At 56.7% G+C, this 20,060-nt stretch overlaps 10 protein-coding genes and 1 non-coding gene across 11 annotated transcripts; 7 read left to right on the forward strand and 4 right to left on the reverse strand.

Moving 5' to 3' along the window:
• Positions 1-58: 58 nt before the first annotated feature.
• L226DRAFT_457028 (uncharacterized protein) lies at positions 59-2,273 on the reverse strand (the record flags this gene model as incomplete). Its single annotated transcript, XM_067675344.1, has 6 exons — positions 59-1,061; positions 1,127-1,310; positions 1,368-1,594; positions 1,652-1,741; positions 1,815-2,029; positions 2,103-2,273. 6 exons carry the CDS (start codon positions 2,271-2,273, stop codon positions 59-61), a joined length of 1,890 nt encoding a protein of 629 aa, XP_067538829.1.
• L226DRAFT_287349 (uncharacterized protein) lies at positions 2,192-3,048 on the forward strand. The gene is made up of 3 exons (XM_067673604.1): positions 2,192-2,614; positions 2,670-2,888; positions 2,943-3,048. The coding sequence occupies exons 1-3, from the start codon at positions 2,272-2,274 to the stop codon at positions 2,999-3,001; spliced, it is 621 nt and encodes a 206-aa protein (XP_067538830.1). The 5' UTR covers positions 2,192-2,271; the 3' UTR covers positions 3,002-3,048.
• On the reverse strand, positions 2,648-3,675 carry L226DRAFT_287334 (uncharacterized protein). Its single transcript, XM_067673603.1, has 2 exons — positions 3,353-3,675; positions 2,648-3,300 (listed from the first exon to the last, which is right to left on the reverse strand). The coding sequence occupies exons 1-2, from the start codon at positions 3,404-3,406 to the stop codon at positions 2,989-2,991; spliced, it is 366 nt and encodes a 121-aa protein (XP_067538831.1). The 5' UTR covers positions 3,407-3,675; the 3' UTR covers positions 2,648-2,988.
• Positions 3,676-5,339: 1,664 nt separating this feature from the next.
• On the forward strand, positions 5,340-8,521 carry L226DRAFT_480967 (uncharacterized protein). Its single transcript, XM_067676911.1, has 5 exons — positions 5,340-5,427; positions 5,489-5,729; positions 5,826-7,370; positions 7,426-7,838; positions 7,887-8,521. The coding sequence occupies exons 1-5, from the start codon at positions 5,374-5,376 to the stop codon at positions 8,445-8,447; spliced, it is 2,814 nt and encodes a 937-aa protein (XP_067538832.1). The 5' UTR covers positions 5,340-5,373; the 3' UTR covers positions 8,448-8,521.
• A 1,376-nt stretch (positions 8,522-9,897) lies between these two features.
• On the forward strand, positions 9,898-11,898 carry L226DRAFT_480968 (versatile peroxidase VPS1). The gene is made up of 13 exons (XM_067676912.1): positions 9,898-10,112; positions 10,165-10,214; positions 10,269-10,288; positions 10,347-10,372; positions 10,431-10,489; positions 10,543-10,556; positions 10,615-10,735; positions 10,794-11,025; positions 11,078-11,140; positions 11,196-11,302; positions 11,367-11,404; positions 11,475-11,715; positions 11,776-11,898. The coding sequence occupies exons 1-13, from the start codon at positions 9,999-10,001 to the stop codon at positions 11,786-11,788; spliced, it is 1,098 nt and encodes a 365-aa protein (XP_067538833.1). The 5' UTR covers positions 9,898-9,998; the 3' UTR covers positions 11,789-11,898.
• A 31-nt stretch (positions 11,899-11,929) lies between these two features.
• Positions 11,930-12,032, forward strand: L226DRAFT_t54. Its single transcript has one exon. It is a non-coding gene; the product is annotated as a tRNA-Arg (tRNA).
• A 444-nt stretch (positions 12,033-12,476) lies between these two features.
• L226DRAFT_520665 (UTP-glucose-1-phosphate uridylyltransferase) lies at positions 12,477-14,537 on the reverse strand (the record flags this gene model as incomplete). Its single annotated transcript, XM_067678661.1, has 9 exons — positions 12,477-12,488; positions 12,662-13,167; positions 13,218-13,268; positions 13,318-13,405; positions 13,461-13,548; positions 13,608-14,007; positions 14,068-14,198; positions 14,254-14,330; positions 14,391-14,537. 9 exons carry the CDS (start codon positions 14,535-14,537, stop codon positions 12,477-12,479), a joined length of 1,500 nt encoding a protein of 499 aa, XP_067538834.1.
• Positions 14,538-14,582: 45 nt separating this feature from the next.
• On the forward strand, positions 14,583-15,399 carry L226DRAFT_287529 (uncharacterized protein). The gene has a single exon (XM_067673606.1). The coding sequence runs from the start codon at positions 14,741-14,743 to the stop codon at positions 15,242-15,244; it is 504 nt and encodes a 167-aa protein (XP_067538835.1). The 5' UTR covers positions 14,583-14,740; the 3' UTR covers positions 15,245-15,399.
• Positions 15,247-15,855, forward strand: L226DRAFT_287440 (uncharacterized protein). The gene has a single exon (XM_067673605.1). The coding sequence runs from the start codon at positions 15,341-15,343 to the stop codon at positions 15,755-15,757; it is 417 nt and encodes a 138-aa protein (XP_067538836.1). The 5' UTR covers positions 15,247-15,340; the 3' UTR covers positions 15,758-15,855.
• A 1,323-nt stretch (positions 15,856-17,178) lies between these two features.
• L226DRAFT_567930 (uncharacterized protein) lies at positions 17,179-17,734 on the forward strand (the record flags this gene model as incomplete). Its single annotated transcript, XM_067684104.1, has 3 exons — positions 17,179-17,267; positions 17,335-17,497; positions 17,561-17,734. 3 exons carry the CDS (start codon positions 17,179-17,181, stop codon positions 17,732-17,734), a joined length of 426 nt encoding a protein of 141 aa, XP_067538837.1.
• On the reverse strand, positions 17,629-19,923 carry L226DRAFT_502690 (Metallo-dependent phosphatase). The gene is made up of 6 exons (XM_067677889.1): positions 19,666-19,923; positions 19,385-19,602; positions 19,236-19,325; positions 18,950-19,179; positions 18,591-18,795; positions 17,629-18,508 (listed from the first exon to the last, which is right to left on the reverse strand). The coding sequence occupies exons 1-6, from the start codon at positions 19,789-19,791 to the stop codon at positions 17,854-17,856; spliced, it is 1,524 nt and encodes a 507-aa protein (XP_067538838.1). The 5' UTR covers positions 19,792-19,923; the 3' UTR covers positions 17,629-17,853.
• Between the last annotated feature and the right edge of the window lie 137 nt (positions 19,924-20,060).

Genomic DNA, 20,060 nt, shown 5'->3' on the forward strand with positions numbered 1-20,060 from the left:
AAGTCGTGGTGGTTCGTTCATCCAATCATCTCCTACCAGTGACAGCGCGTCCGGCTGCTCAGCTCACCAGCCAGACCAACACAACCCACAGCACCACCGCCGGCCACATGATATACGCAAGGTCCTTCACGACCCTCTTCGCGAACGCCCGCTTGCTCCGCCTGCGCCCCGTCAGAGTCGCGCGGCCGCTCTTGCTCAGCAGGGGGATCCACAGCGAGATCCGCCGCCTGCGCCCGTAGAGCGTGAACGTGAATGCGAACTCATCCGCATCCACAGCCCCTTCGTCTCCATCACGCTCGAGCTTGACCCGGAACGGCTGCTGTTGGTCGTACCGGGCGTACGCGAACTCGTTGTCAAGCTCGTCGACATCCAGGTGGGCAGGACCAGTCGGGAGGTGCTGCGGATGGCCGTCGTCGTCGGTGCGCGGGATGGTCGTTGCGCGGAACGTCGGTGCGGTTGGGAGACGGAGGTGCTGGCTATCGCGGCCTAGGGAGGAGACGTTTGAGTGGGAGGCAGCTCGGGAGATGGGAGCACGGAGGGAGTCTTTCGGGAACGAGTCTTGCGGGCTACCGTTAGGCGACCGCGGGTGGGGGGTATAGAAGCCAGGTGTGCGCGGTGACCAGTCTGGCGAAAACGGAGTAGGTGGATGGGGCTGCGGAGACCATGAGCTGTTCAGCGAAAAGGACTTGCTGAGCTCAGACTCGGTGAGATGAGAGGGAAGGGATGTCGGGGAACGCAACTTTCGACGACGCAGGAAGATGAGGGTTAAGGCTGTCAGGAAGAACAGCGGGAGATAACGCCAGGTGTAAACGGAAGGGTAATCCGGGAAGAAGCAGGCGGTGGTTGCTAACGAGGATGTTCTTGCCTCGGAGGAAGGATCGATGAGGGACAAGAGTTGAAAACCTGGATGGCGAATCTCGGAGGTTGGAGAAAAGGCCTTGAGCGTGATTTCGCGGACATTCTGCGGCTGTGCGATGGTCGTGGCATTCGCGGAAGTTGCGTCCGTGGCGACGGCTCGCGGGGGCACATGAACATAATCGCAGTGATCCTTGTCATCCGCACTGAAGGGTGGAGAAGGTTGTGTCAGAGAATGGTCACGACGTCGATACAGATGGAAGAAACACACCTGAAGACAATCTCCGGGGTCACGCTCTTCAGCAAGAATGCCGTGGTTTTCTTCCCCAAGGTGTTCTGATAACTGGGACCAACCCCGCGGCGTATTGTTCCTCTCTCACGGAGCGGACCACACGACGCGGTGTCAGGACGGTGCAAAGGTATATGGGAGAATAGGATGGCGGGGCGTGTTTGGTCTGCTGGTCATGATACATACTCAGTTGTGACCATCGCGACGCCGGTACGTAACATACCTTCTTCTTTCAGTGAGTGCACGAACTCCACTGCTCCTCGAGCAAGCGGCGTCCAACGATCGTAGTCAATGTACTTCGCAGCTCTCAGGTAATCCTCCTCGACCAACCCTGCCGCGTCTAGCATTACAAGCGTGTGATTCCGAACACGAATATGCTGATTCAACGGCCCGAAGTGGGTAGTGAATCGTTGGCGCGCTTGGCGGGCGGATGAAGTATCAATATTCAACCTGCAGGTGAGCCTTAGGTTAGATAATGACCTCAATTGCGATGAAGAGGGAACGTACCCGACGTCATTGTTCCCGGGAACGAAGTATGAAGGAATCCTCCGGTCAAGGCGGAAGATATTCAAGAACTTGTTGTAGTTGCGCTCATATCTGCGGCGAGACAATGGATCGCGTCGGTATTGGTCCGGATATAACGCATGTAGAGCCGCAGTTAGACACTCACTCTTCATCCGACTTGATCGACCGCCACGAGGCCAGGATATCCCCCAGGAATACCACAACATCGGGACTTCTGCGTGACGCAAAGTACCAATTCCTCCTCAGCGTGAGATCGACTAAATACTGGTGGATAGCCGCGAAGGCGGTTGTTCTTGACGTTGACAGATCGCGTACTTGGGGATCCGCCACCAATAGAAGGTGGGCAGGCCGTTCGCGTGCCTATCGGTACGGAAAGGGAGAGGAGAGAGGTTACTCTACAGACGAAGAGAAGAGAAGACAAAGGCGCACATACCGGCGATAGACCGCTGTCCGGCCACGAACACCAACCCAGCGACCACACATAGGAGCCGAGCTCGTACCAGAGGACGGCTGCGCACCAGAACAGCCTTAGCCAGTCGAGGATCTCCCAACGGGAAAGCCAAGCGTCGAGGAGGGCGGGTCTGCGGAAGGATGCCGTTAACATGGCAAAGAAGCTCAGCCGGGGTGGAGATGCGCTGTGCCGGGCGTGGGCGATAGATGTGGCCGTTGCTATCGATGACCACGACTGTATGCGCGGTTTGCTGGCGACCGAGGCGAAGACAAAACAAAAGAGAGAAGGAGCAGGCAGGAGCCTCGAGGCGGGACGGGCTTACCTCGCCCTCGATGATGTCGTTCCAAGTCCAACTGGCCAGTCCCTGTCCCTGTCCCTGTCAGATGCAACTGCTCTCCATTCCCACGCGCCCCTCCTCGCCGCACTCGCCGCGCACGTTGTTCTTCTCGTCCATATTCGCGTTCTGCGCAAGAAAGAGTGGTTTTATACGGGTGGTAAGGTAGAGAGGATGGGTGCATGCGTTCGGAAACTGATCCCTTAATTATGCAGATCGATCTGGCAGATCTGGGAACGACCCCATGACCCCGCGCCAGCCAGCGTGGTTACCCTTGCTGTGCCGCGGTCTCGACAACCCTCTGCAGTACCTGTCTACTTCCGCCCCTTTCGGTGTGCAGACGATGCCGGCCAGAAGAAGGCTAGCAGGCTCAATACAAAACACACGACCATGCACCCCGACGCGAATATGGCGCCGCTCCATGCGAGGCGCGAGTACGTGAAGCATATCAATCCCGCAAACGAGAGGATGAAGCCCATCATAGCCAGACACATGCATAACGTGTGGCAGTGGTCGAGCAGGTGCGTGGGTGGTTCACCTCGTCTGAAAGGACCGACCTGCTCTAGGTGTGGATTCGATGAGAAAATCTTGGGCATCCCCTGGGTCCATCGTTGACTCCGGCGTCTCAGCCATCCCAGATTCAACGTCCTTCTGCTTCGCAACAGCTAGCTTGTATCGGATGAGGAAGAATGCCGCGAGGAAGGCGAGGATGGCAGCAAAAACGTGCATGACAAGTGCGCCCGTGAGCGCTGCATTCGCGACCTGGTTCACGTACGTGCTTCGCGTGGGATCCACCGGGAGCGTGCTCCCGACGAGCTGGCTTTCCATGGCCGCGAAGAACGTTGTCTGCCCAGAGCCAGTGAGTCTCCCTCTCTGAAAACGCTTTCAGGTGACTCACGATGATGCTGATTTGCTGCAGACGATCCATCCACGACCCGACGAGCTCATCCATAGCTTTCTTCCGCGCCTTATCATCCGCCTCATTCTGGTCTTCCTGAGTGACTGGATATTATCGTCCCACCGTCATTGACCTCTCTGCAGAGGATGAAAGACAACTACTCACACCTGTGCAGCGAGGGTCCACCGTCTTGATGGTCTTGTGCATACACAGGGGGATTGCCGTGTTGATTGGATCCAGTTCGCGATGGCGGGGTAGGCTCCTCGACCACTGGATGCTTCTCGTTGAGAATACGCGGCTGTTCCTCTAGATGAGTGCAAGGTATGTCTCATGAGCAAAGGTCGTTCTGAATGGCGAGCACTCACGCGACATCGTGGTCATTCTAGCTCTATTTGAATTGAGTTGTAGGATGGGCATGATGGAGCTTGAGAGTGTGGTGATTCGTGAACGACCTGAAGTGCGAGATCGAATTTTATATCATCATGGGAGACGCTACGTCTCCGGTCCATCACGCAGCTCCATGTCGAGTGTACTGGCCAGAGAACACGCGCCGGCACTATGCCCACTGTTCGCTTGAGCGTATCCAACGGCCGGTGCAAGAGTTTGGCGTCTCGTGGACGACCGTACCATGGAGCACGGAGTGAGAGGAGTAGTGGAGTCCTCATACCGACATCGTCGGAGGCAACCTTAAACTGGTGAATTATGAAGTATGCCTTAAGTGCAGGACCGGGCTATGACCCATGCGGTTGTACGAGTGTAACATTGAACATTGACTTTTTGTTCCCAATGATGTCACGAACAGAATATTGCTGATGCAGCTGTCGGAGGCTTTAGCCTTACCGCTATAGGGTTTGCATTTGGGTCCGCCCGCAGCCAAGAAGTGCACATCATGGAGCGGAAGTCAACAACGCGGCAATCGTCCCCTGGACCTTCACCACGGCTGGTACCATAGGTCAAGTGAACAATGCACTATTGTGGAAACGTCTCGATGGTGGATGGTTGGATGCAATGCGTCCGGTATGCACAGCAGGGACTTCAGGCCCTTGTCACTCACCCAGTCAAGTATTCCAACGCCACACAGTTCACTCGAGAGACGAAAGCGCACGACAATAGATACATTGACAAAACTGCTGCCGCGCACATGTGCAACAACCGAGGTCGTCGCGGGGTGTCCTGGGGTACTTTATTTGCTATCCACGGCACTTGCAAGTTACTTGTGAATTGACAAAATCAACCACTAGTCTTTATGCGGACCGGAGCGGGATTCCCGCTATTAGGCTCAATGAGCCCGGCGCGAAGCAAAGCTACGCTAGCCTCGCTGCAGCCACTGCACGTCAGAAGGCGCATACATGGAGCACATGACAAACACTCACACAAAAGAATTCCAGATCTTCCGGCGACCCTACAACTTGGGGTCACCCATAGTAACCACCATACGCAATCCTGATCGCGCACGCATGGTACTGTACCAATGGGCATGCAATCAGGTGGGCGCCATCCTATCCGGCTTTGCTAGAAGCGGGTGATGATGATTATCCCTCCGGCCCGCTCATAAGACACTAGCGGTGAAGACTTACTCGACACTCTTAGCCATCCAAACTAGCGAGCACAACACAGCACGCGAGTGCGGCATCGTGGGTACACTGTTTCCGGCTGTAGGTATAGATGAATGAGTCATGGGAGTCTCCATGTCACGTAGAGGAAAGAAGGATACTCACCGGCTGTCCTGGGTAACCTCCCGCAACAAGCTCTGACCACCACTAGACTGCAAAACAGTTCAGCAGCAGTTGGCGTGCTATGAGTCCATTGAAGAGCTCCAGCCCGCCCCGATCCCAGCATATATACGACGCGTGTACCGGTTCAGGGCAGGCATAGAAGGCCTATGGGCGCTTGGGTGCGACGCGTCCAAACTCTCACGTGATCAGAGCGCGAACGCGTTACGCGGCACGCCCCTCCGTACGCGAACCACCTCACTTTCGTGCCTTCCCCGACTCGTCTGCATCCGTTCTTCTTCTCGCCCCATGCCCGCCCCAGCGAAGAAGGCCCGGAGTCGCAAAGCTGCGAAGGACACTGCAGTTCGTACTAGTCAAGTCCTACACTGCGTCGCTGGCACTTACCACTGTCCTGACCCGACAGTCAGCGCGTCAGACATCGTTGCTTGACGTGTTCTCTGTGCGGTCATCTTCAAAGAAGAACTCACCTTCAAACTCTGCTGCGGTATCCGAGAATGGCTCAACTGCTGGGGAGGGGGTAATCGACATATTGTCGTCCGATGCAGAACCTTTGGAAGAGAGACCGGTGGACTCTTCCAGCCCAACCACTGTCGAGGAGGGAAGCGAGGCAGGAGGCCTGTCAGAGATTTCAAACATCACCATGGGTGAGTCCTATGTTGGGTGTTGGCGCCACTTCTTCCCACCTGGACGAACCGTCGAAGAGGAGTGTAACCCTGACTTTCTGACCTGTCACCTTGCAGGGCCAGCCAGCCAGCCCGGCGGCACTTGGGAGGAGCCCATAGTTGTCGTGGACAGTAGCCCTGTCGCATCCCCTGCACCACCTTCAAAAGCTGTTGCCACGGCTCCACGACTTCCGGCCCCGCCGAAGCCAGTATACTCCATCTTTGCGCCTCGGAAGCGTCCCGACCAGTACGCGCCATCACAGGGAAAGGATAGCAGACATCCTACGAAGCCCTTCGCCCCCTATCCTGATGATGTGACTCAGCATGTACGAGGCCCACAGACGGTTTACAATACTCTCCTCACGAACTTCTCTCGTCGTCAACCCCGAGATTCAAGACCTATCACGCCCAACTCAGATGCAGATACCACCCTTTACTCTCGATTAGTGTCCTCTCCTGTCGGCGAAGGGTTGGGCACGAATGAGGCCACAAATGTCGGCGAGCTCGCCCCCGTGGATGCGTCGGCTCGTGAGCGGATCGTTAACAGCATTCCCTTGAATCACAGAAGTTACCCCGCTATCTCCCGCCTTCTGGAGCTTCCCCTTTCTGACCATCCCCCCACATCCGACCCCCCTGTGGATGCGAACACTCTGTGGAGTTACAAATGGCGTCCAAAGTGCGCTGACCAGGTTCTAGGGAACGAGCAAGCTGCGCTCTATCTACGAGAGTGGCTACTCGCGTTGAAGCTCCACATCAGCGGCGGTGATGAAGCTCCGACTACCAATGCAGCTGTTGTCGAGAAGAATAGTAAACAAAAGGCGGGGAAGGTGAAGAAGGCGAAGGGTCCCCGAGGTACCAAGCGACCCCGTATCGTCCGCGATGTTGAACGGAAGCGTCGGCGGGTAGACTCAGAAGAACCCGAGGACACGTGGATTGCGGAAGACTCGGAAGGCGAAGACCCGCTGGATGTCATCGGACTCCCTGAGGACGATTCCACCCTCCCGCAGCTATCTAGGCTCAAGCGGGCGACGGGCGATGACCTTCCCGACACCGAATCCATTGCGCCAGTTCCTGAAGAGCTCCCCGAGCTTCCCCTTTCAGACGGCATCCCACCATTCTCATACACGCCGCCCAAGTTTGGTGATACCGTCTATAACACCCTGCTACTTGAAGGTCCGTCTGGCTGTGGCAAGACTGCAGCCGTCTACGCCTGCGCAGAGGAGCTGAGTTGGGAGGTCTTCGAAGTATACCCTGGTATTGGAGAGCGCAACGGATCGGCGATACAGAAGCTCATCGGCGAGGTTGGCAAGAACCACTTGGTTACGCAGACGCAGCACCAGGCGAAAGCCGACAGATCGACAACCCGCGCCAAGGCCAAGGCGAACTTTTTTGCGAAGCGCGTTGTTTCTGATGACGAGGAGGTGTCCTTGGAACATCCTGCGCTATCAAACATCCCAGAGACCCAGGACGTTGCGCAGCATCAGCAACCACCAACGGAGGTCAGCCAGTCAATCGTCTTGATTGAGGAAGTGGATGTACTCTATCGAGAAGATACCAACTTCTGGCCGACTGTAGTCAAGATCATCAAGGAGTGTCGAAGGCCTGTTGTAATGACTTGCAACGGTGAGACTCTACTGCACCGTGACAAGGATGGCACCTCATACCTACGCATATCCAGACATCTCTTTGGTACCTCGCAACGACTTACCTCTACAGACTGTGCTGAAGTTCACCGCCTGTCCGACGGCCCTCGCGACATCTTACTTACAGTTGGTTTGTCTTGCGGAGGGCCGGATCCTGGAACCCAAGTCTTTGCGAGCTTTGTACCAGACTTCATTCGCAGATGCGAGGCTGGAGCGCCAGCAGGACCAAGACCTTCATCCTCAATACATACCCCCCGTAGAGCCCGACCTCCGCCGTTCGCTCATGCAGTTACAGCTAGCTGACGTGGTGTCAGCTCCCTGCGAGATACCGGTCTGCGAGATCACCCATGACCAGTCGTCAGAGGCATTCAGGCGTATGGTGAAGGCTGTCGAGACCAGATCAATCGTATATAGCGGGCTTCGCCGGCCTAGCTCGGAAGTGCTTCGTGTCAGTAATCACCTTTGCGTGCACTTCACATTACTTATGCTCCCTTAGGATTTGATGGTCAACAGCCCATCTCGTTCTTCCGACGATGTGGTCGGACTGAAGTATCTCAGGGCAGAGCCCAGCGACTTCGACTCGTATCTGCCAGTGACATTCACCTCTTACGTTTATGATGAGACCATCCGTCAGCACCTCCTCACATTCTGTCAAGATCAATTCTCGTCCCCTGATCCCCTCGACGACACCCCAGATCTTCCTCCCTTACACACCACGCACTTCGAAGCCTTATTCCCCGCCCTTGATCGCCTCCGTGTGCCCCGCGAGCAGCTCTTCCACGATCCGGCAGCAGTCTTCGTTGACTACGAGCCGTGGATCCGATACATGGTCAGGGCTGACGACGCGCGCATTTCGGCATACCTGGCGAGCGGACTGATAGAGAGCACAACGCGCCGGACGCGCAACTCTCAGCGAAGCCAGTGGGAGCGCGAACGTTGGGTCCCGCTTGATGATCACGAACGGAATACTCTCATGTCGACTGCGTTCGATCGGGATGCCGTTGACGCTGTTACGAACGCAGCGACGACGGACCCTGAGCCGTCGGACTCTCTGTAGCCCTACAACATCTGCATTTGTGTCGTCTGTAGCCCTGTCTGATATGTGGATGTGTCAGCCGCGCAGTGGGAACGTTACTCTGAATATGTGTAGGTTGAAACGGCCATAGCTTTGCGCGGCGGGTCGGCACCCCCGAGCGCGTCGGGAATTGTCCCAGGATTCCCGCCCGCGCTCTCATTCGTTGTGCGCATTGGACGCCGCAGCGTAGTTGGCAGATCGTGAGTAACATCCTTGTCCTCATTGGTCCCAGAAAGGACGGCCGGAGATCCTGAGCCCGTACCTCTTTTGCGGTGCAGTGGACCCGACGTTTAGCTGCGGTTTGTGGGAGCGCGCCCTATCGGCTCGGCTCGAGTGGAGCGCGCCCCGACGAGAGGTGGTTACATTGCAGGTGTATGCAACAGACGTCGTGGTGACTACACTGGGCGATGTGTACGTTAATCTCCCACTGCGGACATGATCATGTCTAGATCAAAGGACATAGGGACTCGGATGTATGACCGTGAGTTTTAACGGCTTGCGTGGTCATTGGACCAATGCAACGGAGACTCTGACTTGAAGGAAGGCGTACAGCTTCCGCGCGTTTCAGGTCCTAACGATCACCCGCGCCGAGACGTATTCTTTCGCTCCACGAGCGCATGTGGCTTCGTGGCAGTCCGACTTGGGAGAAACAGCAGCGAGATCATACCGGGACGGGCATCATTGTACGAGTAACAGCGCAGCATCTTCGTCGGACCCACTGCAAGCGACACTGCATTGAGCGGCAACCCGCCATGACCCACCCTCTCATGACCGTGGAAGGGCTTGGCGGCCCCGAGGTATCTTCGTTTCAAGTAGATGGTAGTGATGGCGTATGCAATCTCCAATACTGCTGGCCTGGCTAGTAGAAGCAGTAATCTATATTCCATCATGACCGAGGGCGGGTCAGTTGATCAAGTTTCGCCAGATCCTCCACGATGCGCTCGGTGAGCTTAAAAACGTTTCTACATACTTGACTCATCCTCATCTGTTCATGTCAGATTCGTCAAGGGAACTGCATCGATGTCATGCCGGTTTCACAGGACTCTGGGAACCGGGGCCGACACGAGAGGCGGCATGAAACCCTCTACGTGGGACATGCTATAGATCAAGCCGTGCATAACCGAGTTGCAACCTGTGCGCTGCGGATATTTCCAGCAAACCAGCGTCGAGCCGGCCGCACAGACATACCAGCATCGTGGCGGGTATGTGAACGCTTGTCACCGATCCCTCTTGAGGCTGTGGTTATTCCCAGCCATGCGCTCTGGATTGGCTAGGATGGAACTCCAGGTTGATCTCATACAGGTTGGAATGCTGATGTTTGGACGCGGCATGCATCGCTGGGCGCCGCAGTACGTATCTGCACCCTGAGTTGAAGCAGGATAAAAGGTCAGGGATTGTAACATGGGCTTCACAACTCACCTTTCCCTCTTCACCCTTTCCTCTCGCTTCACGTTGAGGCCCCTTCCTTTCAGCTCCAGCTCTCGCTCTTCAACCCCTTCGTTTTATCCTTCTGCACTTTCAGCTTCGATTCCTATGCAGATGGTTTCCAAGGCTTTGATTTCTTTGCTTGCACTCGCTGCAGCTGTTGGTGCCGCTCCTTCAAAGAGAGCTGCATGCAGCAACGGAAGGTCTGCCAACGACGAGAGGGTGAGCTTTCGCGTCGCTCTGAATGTCGGCGAGTACTGACCCTCGCCCACAGTGCTGCGTCTGGTTTGATGTCCTCGACGACATCAACGGCGATGGCGGCCTGTAAGTGCGATCCTACTTGAGCGTGGAATACGGCTTGCTCACTGCTGAATTCAGCTTCGACGGCGGGGAGTGTGGTAAGTAGATCCGCTCCTGGCTTCTCCATGCCGCTCATACTCATGCCTCGTGTTTCAGGCGAGGAGGCCCACGAGTCACTTCGTGTATGTTCCGACCTATCGTCATGACGTTCTCGAAGCGTTAATGTTTGCTTGCATATAGTTGACCTTCCACGATGCTATCAGCATCTCTAATGAGCTGATCAAAGAAGGCAAGTTTGGGTAAGCATCGCCGTATTTGCCTCTACTGTTGTCGTACTGATACCTAGTTTCAGTGGTGGTGGTGCCGGTGGGTCTTCTTCGATGCGACATGTAAGCAAGAGGATGAATGACTTACATCCGTTTAGATGGCTCTATAATGGCTTTCGCCGACATTGAGACCAACTTTGAGGCGAGCGTCGGGCTCGACGAGATCGTCGAGGAGCAGCGACCGATTGCGATCCGCCACAACGTCTCCTTCGGTGACTTGTAAAAGTCCCCCGTTTCTCCGTACGTGCTATTATCCCACTGACCTTGTGGCTTACAGCATCCAATTCGCGGGCGCGGTGGCGGTGAGCAACTGTGCGGGCGGCCCTCGCCTGAACTTCCTCGCGGGGCGATCCAACGACTCCCAGGTCTCTCCGGACGGCTTGATCCCTCTGCCGAGCGACTCTGTCGACAAGATCCTTGCGCGCATGGCCGATGCTGGCTTCAGCCCCGAGGAGACCGTGGCGCTCCTGGCATCACACAGTGTCGCTGCTCAGGACCACGTCGATCCGGTGAGGCGGTATATCCCGTGCTCTCTGACTTGTGCTCACGAGTAGTCTGTAGAGCATCCACGGCAGCCCCTTCGACTCGACCCCGTCCAGCTTCGATGCCCAATTCTATGTCGAGGTGAGGCTATACGGAACTTGTACAGGTAGACCACCCCTCACCATCGTATTCATAGACCCTGCTCAAGGGCACCTTGTTCCCTGGCAACGGCTCCAACCCCGGCGAGGTCGAGTCTCCCCTCGCCGGAGAGCTGCGCCTCCAGTCCGACGCCGCCATCGCCAGGTCAGCCATCCTTCCCAAGAGCTGCTTCCAAACCACTGTAAACACTGACACGGTGTCAATCTAGGGACTCTCGTACTGCCTGCGAGTGGCAGTCCTTCGTCAGTGAGTACACTACCACTACCCATCCACATCCACCTAAGTACCCCTCATCTCACCCATCCGCGTCCCTCAGCCGACCAATCCTCCATGGTGTCCAAGTTCACCGCCGCGATGGCCAAGATGGCCGTTCTCGGCCAGGACGCCAACACGCTCGTCGACTGCTCCGAGGTCATCCCCGTCCCCTCCAAGGCCCTCTCGCAGGTCGCACACCTGCCCGCGGGCAAGAGCCTCTCCGACGTCGAGGGCTCCTGCCAGGCCACTCCGTTCCCTACCATCAGCGCCGATCCCGGTCCGGCTACCACTGTGGCCCCAGTGTGAGTACCCTGCACCTGAGATCTTCTGCCTGCTACTTGTCGCTGATGACATTCCCATAGCCCTCCTTCCTAAACAGTTCATAGGGTAGTCAGTGGTTTCCGAGTTTTGTTTGATTGGTATTGTACAAAGTTTGTAATGGTGTTTGTGGTTTGTGGGTTTTATCTATTGAAACAGAAGAATGGACTCATATTATATGCGATCACCCAACAGTATGGCCGCCTGGCGTAATGGCAACGCGTCTGACTACGACGTCGCAGGTTCTGCGCCTGCAACCCGGATGATCAGGAGATTGCAGGTTCGACCCCTGCGGTGGTCACGTGACTGTCTGTGGATGGTTTTTATCTCCTTTTATCATTATCATAAGACTTCCTGGTAGTACATGTACTCTGGTCAGAACTTGGAATACCCAAGGAGATGAGGAAGAGGAAAAGGAAAAGAAGTGTTTGGTATCTGGCCGACAATGCATGAGCGATTGTCTCAAGATGTTATGGAGTCGAAATGAGGCCACCCTCACAAATCAGGACTTTAGAAGCGTTGTTCTCTGACGTGAAGTAGCTATATGTACATATCGTTTCGATTCGACCTCAAAACCCGCGGTCATAGTCCGTTGCTCCTCCTGGTGAATCTATGCAGGACTATGCTAGGTCAGATGATGATGCGTAAAGAAAGGAGCGTAAATCGTAGAAGAGATACGGTGGTATAGCTAGCGTGAATGCATGCGAGAAGACCTTGGGTCCTCGGGAGACGTGTCGAAGGAAGTTTACGACGGGCGCTGAAACAAACAGAGGAGTAGAGAGCGTCCATCGTCCGTGAGAGAAACGAAAGCAAGACAGAAAGCGAAGCGGAATAGACAGGCAGAGGTATGTTGAGGACAGGGTCGTTCATAGTTCCTGCAGGAAAACAACGGTGAGCACCCCGACGCCAATCCACAGATGGAAGACGTACGATCATGTTGAGGTTACCAGAGAGCAACCTGTTCTCGAGAACGCAGCCGTCGGGGATATCGATGCGCTGTCCCTCATTTGCGACGACGATAACCGTCCCGCGGAGAGTGACGTTGCGGCCAAAGTAAACATCGCCAGTGACCGTCAAGTGGTCGAGCTCGATGATCTTGGGAATCTTCTTGAAGCGCTTCTGGAACTGCGCGATCTTCTTGAAGTGGTCGCCGAGCTTGATGACGGGCGTTGTCTCGAACATGCGCAGGGGGTTGATGATGAGCTGCCCATGCTCGAGCGAGTAGATGTCGCTCTTTATGAGGAGCAGGTCCGAGCAGCTCTTCACGGGCAAGAAGCGGCTTCGAGGTACGTTGACACCATGGGCGTTGTTGAAGTGCTTGATGGCGTCACCGGCGGCGGTCTCGAGCTGGATGACGGCCTGACCGTCATCGGTCGTCTTCGGGTTAACGATGATGTCGAGCTCCATTCCCTCGCTCTCCATGATGCGCTTGAGCGCTGTAGCACTTTGTGAGTAGACGCCCGACTTGATCGCACACCGAACTCACCTCGGAGGTTGATCCACAAGTTGTTCGTGTTGAAGATCTTGAACTTACGGACTAAAGCAGACATAAGGTCATGTTCATGCACGAGTGAGGGCTGACATACCGGACTTGAAATCCTCGACATGCTCGTTGGGCACTTGCGCAACCTCAAGGAGACGGATCGAGCCCTCGTAGTCGATGAGAGTACCACCCTAATATAGCTACGTCAGTGCAACGATTCAGCGTCAAGTATCCTCAACTTCGCACCTTGATGTCAGCCTTCGTCTTGTCCGTGACCTCCATGATGAACTCTGATTGGGAGTCGATCATGTGCTGCAGGATCTTGTCGTCAACGCTGGAGATACGCAGTCAGTAGGAAACATGGGAGTCAAGGGCAGCTATTTGACTACGCACACAGCACCTAGGTTGTCGGAGTTCGAGACGAAGAGGTATTCCTTGCCCTCCGCAATTAATTGGTCGAGAACGCCCGAGTGAAGGAGAGCGTTGTAGAGGTCACCGTGACCGGGAGGGTACCAGTTCTTCTTGTCATCGTCCGCAGAGCGGGGGCAGGGAAGGAGGGTCTCCTTGTAGATACGCGGATAGCGCGACTGGTTGAAGGTGGTGATGCGCAGTTGCTGGTTTGCGTATTTCTTGATGATGCGGAGGGTGTCCTCATGGGTATTGAATGACGTCATAAGGATGAGGGGGACGTCGACGCGGTGAGTGGTGTTGAGGTGCTCGATCTGGCGCACGGTGAGGTCGAGGAAGGTCATGTCGTCCTTGACCTCGAGTGCAGACTTGGCGCCGGTCATACCTGAGGGAGATCAGGCGAAGTTAGGCGAAGAAGAGATACGAAGGATTGGCGGGGACGCACCCATGGAGGTTCCCAGACCACCATTGACCTTGAGCACGGCAAGCTTGTTGAGGTTCTGGGGCGAACCCGACGAGAGCTTCGCATAGGGTACAATCTTGTCCTCTGAGGGGGACTCGATGCGATCCCAGTCACTGAACGCGTCGAGTTGAGTACGGAGAGGCGCGCAAACGGGGAGAAAGGACGCACAGTTCCTGGCGGCGCGCACGATCGGAGAGGTAGCGCGTGAAGAGGAAGAAGAAGGACTGCATCTCTGTGTCGAAGGCCTTGCATGGGGGCGATGTCAACAATCAAGGAGAAGGGAGACATGGCGAAGAGACGCGTACCTTCCTGGTCTCGGGATCCTTGACGGTGTTGACAAGTGCGCTGAGCTCGTTGCGCATGGCTTTCGCAGCGACACCGGTGGTGGAAGTCTTGAAGTCGATGTGACTTGCGCCGCGTACGCGGGCAGTGAAGGAGTCGCTGCGGGGCATGAGGGAATCCATGGATCTGGCAGACGTTTGGGGCTGAGGACGCGACGCGACGCGAGGAGAGGACGCATGGGGGGACTCACGGCTGGTTAATGTGGACGGGTCTTGTGGTGTTGGTGGAGATGAGGGCAGGGAGGAGGGGGGCAGAGAGGGAGCGGACTGGGGGAGGGCGTGGCCGATGATGACGTTTATATACGTCGAGGGTGATGTCCGAAACGGGCGAGAGGGCGTATATCGATGCGAAGAGCTTGGAAGGGCTCGAGGGGACGGAGCGCGAGTGCGAGTCTCTGCTGGGAGAATCCTCTCTGCCTGGGGACGCCTCTTCCCGGATAGGCTCGCAGATCGATCGGCGGTGCTGCTCGCGCATCGTCCCCACCGTGCCCGGCGTCGTGCTCCGACCCGGGCCCCCCGCCCCGCCCGCCTCCGCGCCGCCCAGCGAGAGCCGGCCAATGGCAGACGAGCTCTCCGCCATCGCCCGCCCCCGCTCCTCCGCACAGGCCGACCAACGTGCGTGCATGCTCCGGCGCCGCCGTCTGCGCCGTTCGCTGTCGTGCCGACTTGGGGTGATCAGCGCCGTCTTCCGTGCCGTCGCCGAGATCGCTCCGAGGACAGCAAGAGTTGCCAGTAGATATGCTGTGAGCAGCGCAGGGACCAAGCGGGCTAGTCGGTGTCTCTGCCCACCTTATGTACTCATCCTCCTCGCCAGCTAAGCCTGTCCGCCCACGTCAGTTTCCGTGCCCGGTGAATATATCGGGCCCTTTCCAACATCGTTGCACCAGATCCCGATCCGAACTCTAGGCCCCTTGATGCACTCGTCGCTTCTGAATCCTGCCCACCACTTTGTCGGTCTTCCTTCCCCTTATCGACCCCCTCGTCCCGTTCCTGCCGCGACCGCTCCAAGCCACTCTCTTGCCCCCGACGCCTTCGAGTCCTCCTCGTCTTCCCCGTCCTCGTCGACAGCACATCCTGCTTACTTGGTGCCGAGGGCGCGCTCAATGCGCACACCGTTGGAAATCCATCATGATGCTACTCCTCGCGTCGCGTGCTCCACATTCTGCCCTCAAGAGTCAAGACGCAGTCGAGCCGCGTGTTCGCTCCTCAAGCGGACGCCCTCCCTTCGCTTCCACTTCCCGGTCCCGTGGCGTACCCGAGGCACAAGTCTCATCCATCATCCCTCTCCGCCAGCACCTGCCAGCTCTCTCCTGGGTTCCTCGGCCTTGTAGGACCGTCCACCGACTGTCTCAACGCTTCACCCGTGGTTCTGAATCCTCATTCTGAATTCTCATTGACATTCGTCAACAGAAGCTCCACCGGCCGAACGCCTTGAGGCTCCAGTTCGTCGCACTTGCATGGTCCGGAGTCCCCCAAATTCCCAGACCACACCCAGGTGAGTTTGAATCCTTCCTCCTGACCCTGTCCCTCACGTCAGCCTCACCCTATGTGCGGTTTGCGCGGCGCGCCGACGTATCAGAGTTGTGTCCAAGGGCCCTGACATTGATCGATGTTTGCTGTGTCCTTTGCTTCCGGTGATTCTCTGTTCCCAACCATTGGTTGCTCCCAGTGCACCTGCACGATCTGTGACCATAGCCTGCTAATTAAAAGGCGTCAGTCACGGATAGCCCCGCCATAATAAGAACGTTGACCCTACGGTGAGTATGTCAGGATATGGTGGTCGAAGGCCTGACGTGTTCTAGCCTTTGTCAGTGGAGGTCTATTCCTGCGCTTGTGTGAGCGTTCATGCCAGGATCATACAGGAACACCAAACAAGGATCAAGAATCCGCAGGCACGATCCACAGAAGCCTGCCACGCCTTCGACGTGCTGGACAAGCAGCACGATCTATCCCTGTTCGTCCGACACCGCGCTCATTCGCCAGCCGAAGTCGAAGCATCCGCACGCCATTGTGCCGTCCTGGGGAGCAATCGCGCACACTCAGGAGATTACGCATGATTGAGCCCGCCGTGCATAGACTGATCTTTCATGGAGTTCGCAATTGCCTAGAGCGCTCGACCACCCCTGGGTGCGCGAGAACACCGAGGACGCGAACACAGGCACTAACACCGACCTGCCTGTCAACTTCGCCCGTGAACGTCGCGCCCTCTGGGGCTTATCGTGCGATTGCTCAGTCGCCTCTCCTTGTCTATGAACTCAGGTCGGTCTGCACCCGCTGCAACAGCAGGCTGACAATGTGCCGGCTAGAACGGTGGCGGATGTAGTAGGCTAACCACCGACCGTGTCAGGGCCCGCCCCAGGGGGACAGAGCGGTTCGTTGGTACCTGTAGGCTGTAGCCCACTATGTTCGTAGTCCACCCCCTGTTCGTGGCTATAGATAGAAGAATGCAATGCATGCTCGTACTGTCAGTTTGCCCAAGCTTTGCTATCCAGAACTCCAGCGACCCAGCGAGTGTTGGTCTCGTAGAGTCGTACACTGTACTCTACAGTAACCAGCGTGCAATGGCCAGACTCGGTCATTCCGGAGCCGGGCCGGGCCGGGACTCCCGGGAGTTCAACCTTGAACGCCGCGGCGGTTGGTGCGCTTAATCTTCTTGCCCCCAACGTCAAACATACGGATTCTCTGGAGTCTGAGTCTCTCCATCAAAGTAGCACGAATACGCATCGGTAGCACTAGTACCGGTACCAACATCATGCCTCAGCAACTCGAGCCAGCAATTCCGACGCAACTCTCCAGCGTCTCACCTGCCTTCGTCAACCGCAAGCTGAGATTAGCAGGATGGTAAGTAAGCCCAGCCATCGAAATGGAGCAGCCAGCGTAAGGATTTTGACGATGTGTTGCATGCTAGGCTACTGCACGATAACACCGCGTCGTCCGTCATCATGATACACGACGGCGAAGACGCGCTCCTCGTCGATATCTCACTCTGCCTGAGTGCGTTCAAGACTTCGCTCTGGCTCCGCGAGAGCAAGTCCCTCGTCATGGTCCTCGGCTACCTTGAGTTGTGTCCGGTACGTCGCGCCTCCTGTGTATTTTTGCTAAAAAAACGAAACGAACTTTGATGGACGCAACAGAAGGCTCTGCCACTCCCAGTTCTGCATGCACACGCACCCGACGTGGGTGTCAACCCACGTCTCATCCTCCGTGCAATCGTGGCAGAGGAGGCACGAGGCTTGGACATGTCCCTATGGAACCGTGCGATCCAAGCACGGGAAGACGCAGCCCGCGCGAGCAAGTCGGAAACCTGAGCGAGTCCGCCAATATTCAAGAAACAAGACCAATATTTACGACACGGTAGATCATCACGAACACAACAGAGGCCTGCAACTTCCCCCAGCAAGGCGGCAACTCTGAACAGTACATACTATCACCAAACCCACCACGCGATACCCACAAACAACACCAGCGGTGCCCATGCAGCCTCCCAGAGATCCTTCACAACTCCCTTCGCCACGCCCGCCCGCTTCTGCAACTCGTTTTCGCGCGGAGTTCCCTTCCAGAGGAACGCTACTACGGGCTGCACAATCCCGGGCCGCGACAGCACGAGCCGTCGCCTGCTACCTCCTAGGGTGAATGTCCAGGACCACAACCCATAGCGCGGGAACTCCTTATTCCGCCATGCGCTGGGCGGCGGGAGGTCGTAATCCACGCTGCCGTCGGCCGTCGGTGTGAGGTGCATCGAGTCTGGCGAGCGGGCGGACGGGGCGGCGTGTCGGATGACGACTCGGCGGACGTTGACCGCGAGGAGCATGATGAGGCTCAAGACGAATAGGGGAATGTACACGGACAAATAGATACTGAGCTGGTCCGGCAGCAGGCACGGACGGTACGCGAGCGACTGACCATCGCGGGCGAGGCTGGGAGGGACGAGGGACAGGAGCTGGTAGCCAGGCCGGCGGACGCCCATCGCCATCGAGAAGGACTTGACTGTGATTTCGGGCACGGAGGCGGGAGGCGACGGACGTTTGGTGTCCGTCAAAGGCACCGTGTGTACGTACTCGCAGTAGTCATGATCGTCGCCGCTGCAAACCCAATTCTGCTTCAGCACCCAGTGCCATGTTCGCGAACGACGTAAACGGGTATAGAGCCCGGGCCCTGCCTCACCTGAAGACGACCGCGGGACGAATGGTCTGCAAGAGGAACTGGGACGCCTGCGGACTCAGGAGGTTCTGGTACCCTAGGCCTCTTCCCTGGCGAATGGTGCCGCGCTCGCGGAGGGGCCCGCACGAAGTGCCTTCGGGCCGGGAGAGCGGGACATGGGTGAACAGAATCGGCCGGGTGTTCCCTGTTATGCCTTCCGGATCTGCGCCTGAGAAAGGGTGCCGGATGAGGATGGTCAGTCACCACGCTCAAATGCCGATAAGAGTGAACGGAAGGGGAAGACGCGTAGGAAGTGAAGGACCCGTATCTCCAACTCGAACTTCGATGGCACGGGCGCGGCACGTAGGGATGACATGACGTACTTTGTGCGAGGGATTGCACGAAGGCGATCGTGCGGTCGGGCCTTGCCCATTGCGCATAAGACATGCCGGCAACGGTGCGTTCGCGGTCCTCGTCTACTAGGCCCGGTGCGTCTATCAGCCAGACGGTGTGGTTCGCGAGTGTGACGTGTTGATTGAGAACTCCGAAGTGGGATGTGTACCGGTCCACCGCATGGTCGGAGAACTGGTATCGAGGCGACGATGTACCCAGTCTGGGTAAGAGAATGTATGAGGGCGCGTTCAGATGGGGTAGGAAAAGAGTGTTTACCCGATATCATGGTTGCCTGGGAGGTAGTACATAGGGAGCTCCTTGTCCCCGGCGAATATGTCCTTGAATCTTCGGAAGTACGCCTCGTATCTAATTGAACGGCGTTGTAGGGAATGTGTTGCAGGCACAAGGGGATGTATGGTGCTCACTCGTCGTCCGGCATAGCGTACCGGCCATTGTCCATCATGTCTCCGAGGAACACGACTGCATGCGGATGACGTCGCAGACTTGCGCGCCAGCTTTTGCGTATGTTCAGGTCAATAATTAGCTGACTCAATCGCTGAAGCCATGGTGCGCGATCCGGGTATGAGTGGCGGTCAGGAATCTGGGGGTCTGCTACCACGAGCACATGTGTCGGAGTTGAGTCCTAGAAAGCACGGACAGCTGTTTCAATGAGCTTTCGCTCGAGCATGCCTAGAGAGTAGCGTACCAAAGTTTCAAAGTGTTCGTCTGGCCACGGACAACTTGCGGTGTGGTGGTAGAATGTTCCGAGCTCGTACCATGCAATAGCAAGCAGCCAGACGAGGCGTATTAGATTCACAAGCCGCGGATACATGTGAGTTTGTGGTGGTGGAGTGATGCAGCAATGACTAATACGTTTACAGCATTTCGTAGAGCAAGAAGATGAGCAGGCAAAGCAAAGGAGCGTCGGCCAAGTGGCAGTCTACGAGAGATGGAGCGGAAGCAGGTCTGGCAGTGAAGTCCGTAGGCGCACGTCGGTACCTGACCGGTGACCCCGCCGATCGCGTTACCGTGGGAAAGTGAGCCACTGAAGCGCGACGCGTCGGTGCCCATATGCGGCAGCTCCCGCTTTCTCTCTTTCCA

The sequence above is a fragment of the Lentinus tigrinus genome, assembly GCF_003813185.1.
Source record: "Lentinus tigrinus ALCF2SS1-7 unplaced genomic scaffold L226scaffold_5, whole genome shotgun sequence".
NCBI classification, from domain to species: domain Eukaryota; kingdom Fungi; phylum Basidiomycota; class Agaricomycetes; order Polyporales; family Polyporaceae; genus Lentinus; species Lentinus tigrinus.